This window comes from Gavialis gangeticus, unplaced genomic scaffold (assembly GCF_001723915.1).
Source record: "Gavialis gangeticus isolate Ggan-Ray unplaced genomic scaffold, GavGan_comp1, whole genome shotgun sequence".
Taxonomy (NCBI): Eukaryota; Metazoa; Chordata; order Crocodylia; family Gavialidae; genus Gavialis; species Gavialis gangeticus.
In genome coordinates this window covers 45,497,286-45,501,036 of record NW_017728994.1, presented here as the reverse complement: position 1 = coordinate 45,501,036, position 3,751 = coordinate 45,497,286, and the positions used below count along the sequence as shown (strand labels likewise).

The 3,751-nt window shown below is 68.8% G+C and overlaps 1 protein-coding gene across 1 annotated transcript in view; it reads left to right on the top strand.

Annotated features, from left to right (window-relative positions):
- The window catches only part of PI4K2A (phosphatidylinositol 4-kinase type 2 alpha), a 4,310-nt gene extending 1,242 nt beyond the window's left edge, over positions 1-3,068 (top strand). The window contains exons 2-10 of the mRNA XM_019502131.1: positions 5-35; positions 342-542; positions 637-768; positions 844-997; positions 1,395-1,456; positions 1,663-1,762; positions 1,967-2,100; positions 2,259-2,318; positions 2,433-3,068. Of these exons, the coding sequence (XP_019357676.1) occupies positions 5-35; positions 342-542; positions 637-768; positions 844-997; positions 1,395-1,456; positions 1,663-1,762; positions 1,967-2,100; positions 2,259-2,318; positions 2,433-2,594 (1,036 nt within the window). The 3' untranslated portion in view covers positions 2,595-3,068. The remainder of the gene's footprint in view (positions 1-4; positions 36-341; positions 543-636; positions 769-843; positions 998-1,394; positions 1,457-1,662; positions 1,763-1,966; positions 2,101-2,258; positions 2,319-2,432) is intronic.
- The last annotated feature ends 683 nt before the right edge of the window (positions 3,069-3,751 follow it).

Here is a 3,751-nt window from a genome sequence, read left to right as displayed (position 1 = left end):
CCAGCGGCAGCTACTTCGTCAAGGACCCGCAGGGGGTGGGTGGGTGAGCGGCGCCGGGACTCCCCCTGCCCGCCCGGCCGGCCCGGCCCGGCCCGGCCCGGGGGTCACGCGCGCTGCTGAGTCATGCTGCGTAGGAGCCGGGACGGCCGCAGCCCCGGGCGGTGGAGGGGGAGGGCCAGGCTGGCACCCAGAGGTCGCTGTCCCTGCGGGCGCTGTGGAAGTCCCCGCCTGGGCCCAGGCTCCTGGTGCTGCCCAGCGCCGTCGGAGCGGGGCTTGCGCACAGGCTTTGGGGTAGTCTCCCTGCTGCCCCGGGCCCAGACGCCGCTCTCTGTCCCCTCCAGAAAATCATTGGCGTGTTCAAGCCCAAGAACGAGGAGCCCTACGGGCAGCTGAACCCCAAATGGACCAAGTGGCTGCAGAAGCTGTGCTGCCCCTGCTGCTTCGGGCGCGACTGCCTTGTGCTCAACCAGGGCTACCTGTCGGAGGCCGGTGCCAGCCTGGTGGACCAGAAGCTGGAGCTGAACATTGTGCCCCGCACAAAGGTGGGTCGGGAGGCAGCCCTGCCTGGGCACCGGTGACCTGCTGGGGGTCGGGGCCGGAGCAGCTGGCTGACCGGTCCCCCCGTGGCCCCTCCAGGTGGTGTACCTGGCCAGCGAGACCTTCAACTACAGCGCCATCGACCGCGTGAAGTCCCGCGGGAAGCGCCTGGCCCTGGAGAAGGTGCCCAAGGTCGGGCAGCGCTTCCACCGCATCGGCCTCCCGCCAAAGGTAGGGGCTCTGGCATTGCCGCGGCGGCCACTCCTGGGCCGCGCCGGCCCCTGTAACGGGCCATATCCGTCCCAGGTGGGCTCCTTCCAGCTCTTCGTGGAGGGCTACAAGGATGCGGACTACTGGCTGCGGCGGTTCGAGGCCGAGCCGCTGCCTGAGAACACGAACCGGCAGCTGCTGCTGCAGTTCGAGAGGCTGGTGGTGCTGGACTACATCATCAGGAACACGGGTGAGGACGCGGGCGCTGGGGGGTTTCTAGCAGGGCTGGAGGTCACCACCTTGGAGGCTGCGCTGGTTCTGGTCTGGGCCCAGCTCCTGGATGGCACTGCACCTCCCTGAGGGCAGGGCACCCCTGGGGTCACCTGCCAGGGTCAGGAGGTCGGACCTTGGCACCAGGTGCACCTGATGCTGCGCTGCATGTCGGGCTCGAAGAAGAGCCCCGTCCTGAGCAGTGCCCTGGCCCTGTGGGGCATTGGGCTCTGGGGCAGGGCTCGGCTCCCCCCACCCCACTGGGTGCAGGCTCTGGGATGCCCTCCTAGCGGCTGGGGTGCCCGTCAGTCCCTGGGGCTGGCACTCGGAGCAGCATGGGCTGGGTGCACGCTGACCTGGCCGGCATCTCTCTGCAGACCGGGGAAATGACAACTGGCTCGTCAAGTACGACTGCCCCCTGGACAGCGCCAGTGCGCGGGTGAGCAGGCGGCCGTGCGGGCCCCGGGCTGGGCAGTGCTTGCTGTTGGGGATGGGCTGAGGCCTGCACGGGGCTGTGTCCATGCTCGCTGGGCAGGGCACAACTGCCTGGCTGGGTGGAGGGGTGGACCAGGCCTCTGCAAGGGGGAGCGGTCTGGGCACGGGGAGCTTGCCTGCCCCCCGTGACGCGGCCCCACTTCCCCACAGGACAGCGACTGGGTCATGGTGAAGGAGCCCATCATCAAGCTGGCTGCCATCGACAATGGCCTGGCCTTCCCTCTGAAGCACCCTGACTCCTGGAGAGCATGTGAGTGCCCAGGGCTGGGCCAGCCTTGTGGGGCCTTGTGCCACGGCTGTGGTGGCCCCCTGCTTGCCCAGGGAACTGCACAAGGGGCCTGAGAGGGTGGGCAGCGGGTGCTGCCCAGCTTGTACCCACCAGGGAGCGGGGCCCCAGGCAGGCTGGGGCAAGGGTCGGGGGAGCTCTGACCTCGGCCCTGGCCCCTCTTTGCAGACCCCTTCTACTGGGCATGGCTGCCACAGGCCAAAGTGCCCTTCTCGCAGGAGATCAAGGACCTGATCCTACCTAAGATCTCGGACCCCAACTTCGTCAAGGACCTGGAGGAGGATCTCTACGAGCTCTTCAAGGTCAGCGGGGCCCTGTGGCTGGCCCACAGGGGGGACGTAGGGAGGGAGCGAGCGGCTCACCCAGCCCCCAGGGGCTTGAAGGGGGCACTGGGGGCACAGCTGCTATGGGGGTCTCCCGGGGGGGCTGACCGCTTCCCTTTCCCTGTGCATCTCTGCAGAAGGATCCTGGCTTTGACCGGGGGCAGTTCCACAAGCAGATCGCGGTCATGAGGGGGCAGGTATGTGGGGCAGGGCAGGGCAGGGCTCTGGGGTGGGGGCATGCTGGGAGGGGTGTCTGGGGCTGGGGTGCGGATCCAGTGGATTCCAGAACGGGGGCCCTCCCTCGCCCCCAGATCCTGAACCTGACGCAAGCGCTGAAGGACGGAAAGAGCCCCCTGCACCTGGTGCAGATGCCGCCGGTGATCGTGGAGACGGCGCGCTCGCACCAGCGCAGCGCCAGCGAGGCCTACACCCAGAGCTTCCAGAGCCGGAAGCCCTTCTTCTCCTGGTGGTAGCGCCAGGGCTGGGACTGAGAGGGGCTGGGACCCCACTCAGCCCCGAGCTCAGCCCCACGGGTGAGCGGACAGGGCCCTGGACCCTTCGTGGCAGGGCCTGGAGCAGTCCCCTGCCCAGCTCCAATGGACAAGGCCTTGCCTGGATGCCCCAGGTGCAGCCCGTGTGCAGCTCCGAGTGCATGGGCCAGATCCGTCCAGCACGTTACCAGTAGCCTGCTGCCCCCCTCCACCAGACTGCAGGCCCAGTGCTGGCACCCCCTCCTGCATGTTGCTCCCTGGGGGGTGGGCAGCCGTCCTGGCCAGCCGGTGCCTGGCACTTCTCTCTGTGGCTGCATCCAGTTGGCTCCCAGACGCCTGGGTCTGTGCTGCAGAGGCACCTGTTGGGTGTACGGGGCTGGGTGGGGGCCCAAGGCGGTGGCGGTGGTGACGGTGGCAGCAGCAGCCATGGGCTGGGAAGGGGCTGCCGGAGGCTGCAGGGCCCTGGAGCAGGCGCAATGCCTGGGGGGCCCTGCCTCTTGCATCGAGTTGCACGTCGGGGCTTGGGGCTGAGGGTGCCTCTGCTTGCTCCCCTGAGCGGCTGGGGCCAAAGTGCTGCTGCTGGGCCCTGCACCTGCTCCATGGTGGGGTGTGGGGGCTCATCTCTGCTTGGCTTGGGGCGGGTGGAGCTGCTGCGGGGCCTGCAGGCTGCGGGGCCAGGCGTGGCTGCGTGACCCTGCGGGGGCGGGGGTGCACCCTCCTTCCCCAGGCCGGCAGGGCTCAGTCCCTTGGGCACAGGGGTGACCGGAGCTGCCAGAGCTCGTGGGAGGGGCTGCGCCCCCCCGGCTGCATCTGCCAGCCCTGAAATGTATCGTTCCAATGCACTGTAGAAATGTACGTAATGTATTTAAACTAAGGCAGCATCTGAAACCACTTGTATTTTGAGCTCTGCCTGCCGCGCTGCCGTCTGCTTCCCGGGGCTGTGCCACACTGCCTGCTCCCCTGCCCCAGCAGAGCAGCCCCTGGGGTCACTGCATGGCCCACGGGGGGGGCAAGGGGCACTAGAGGGGCCGGATGGGGCAGGGCCCGGGCTGTGGCTGCAGGACGTTGGTCCTGGCATGAGAGCAGCTCCAGGCGCTGGGACCGTGCTGTCCCGAGGTGCGCTGGGGTCGCCCTGCTCC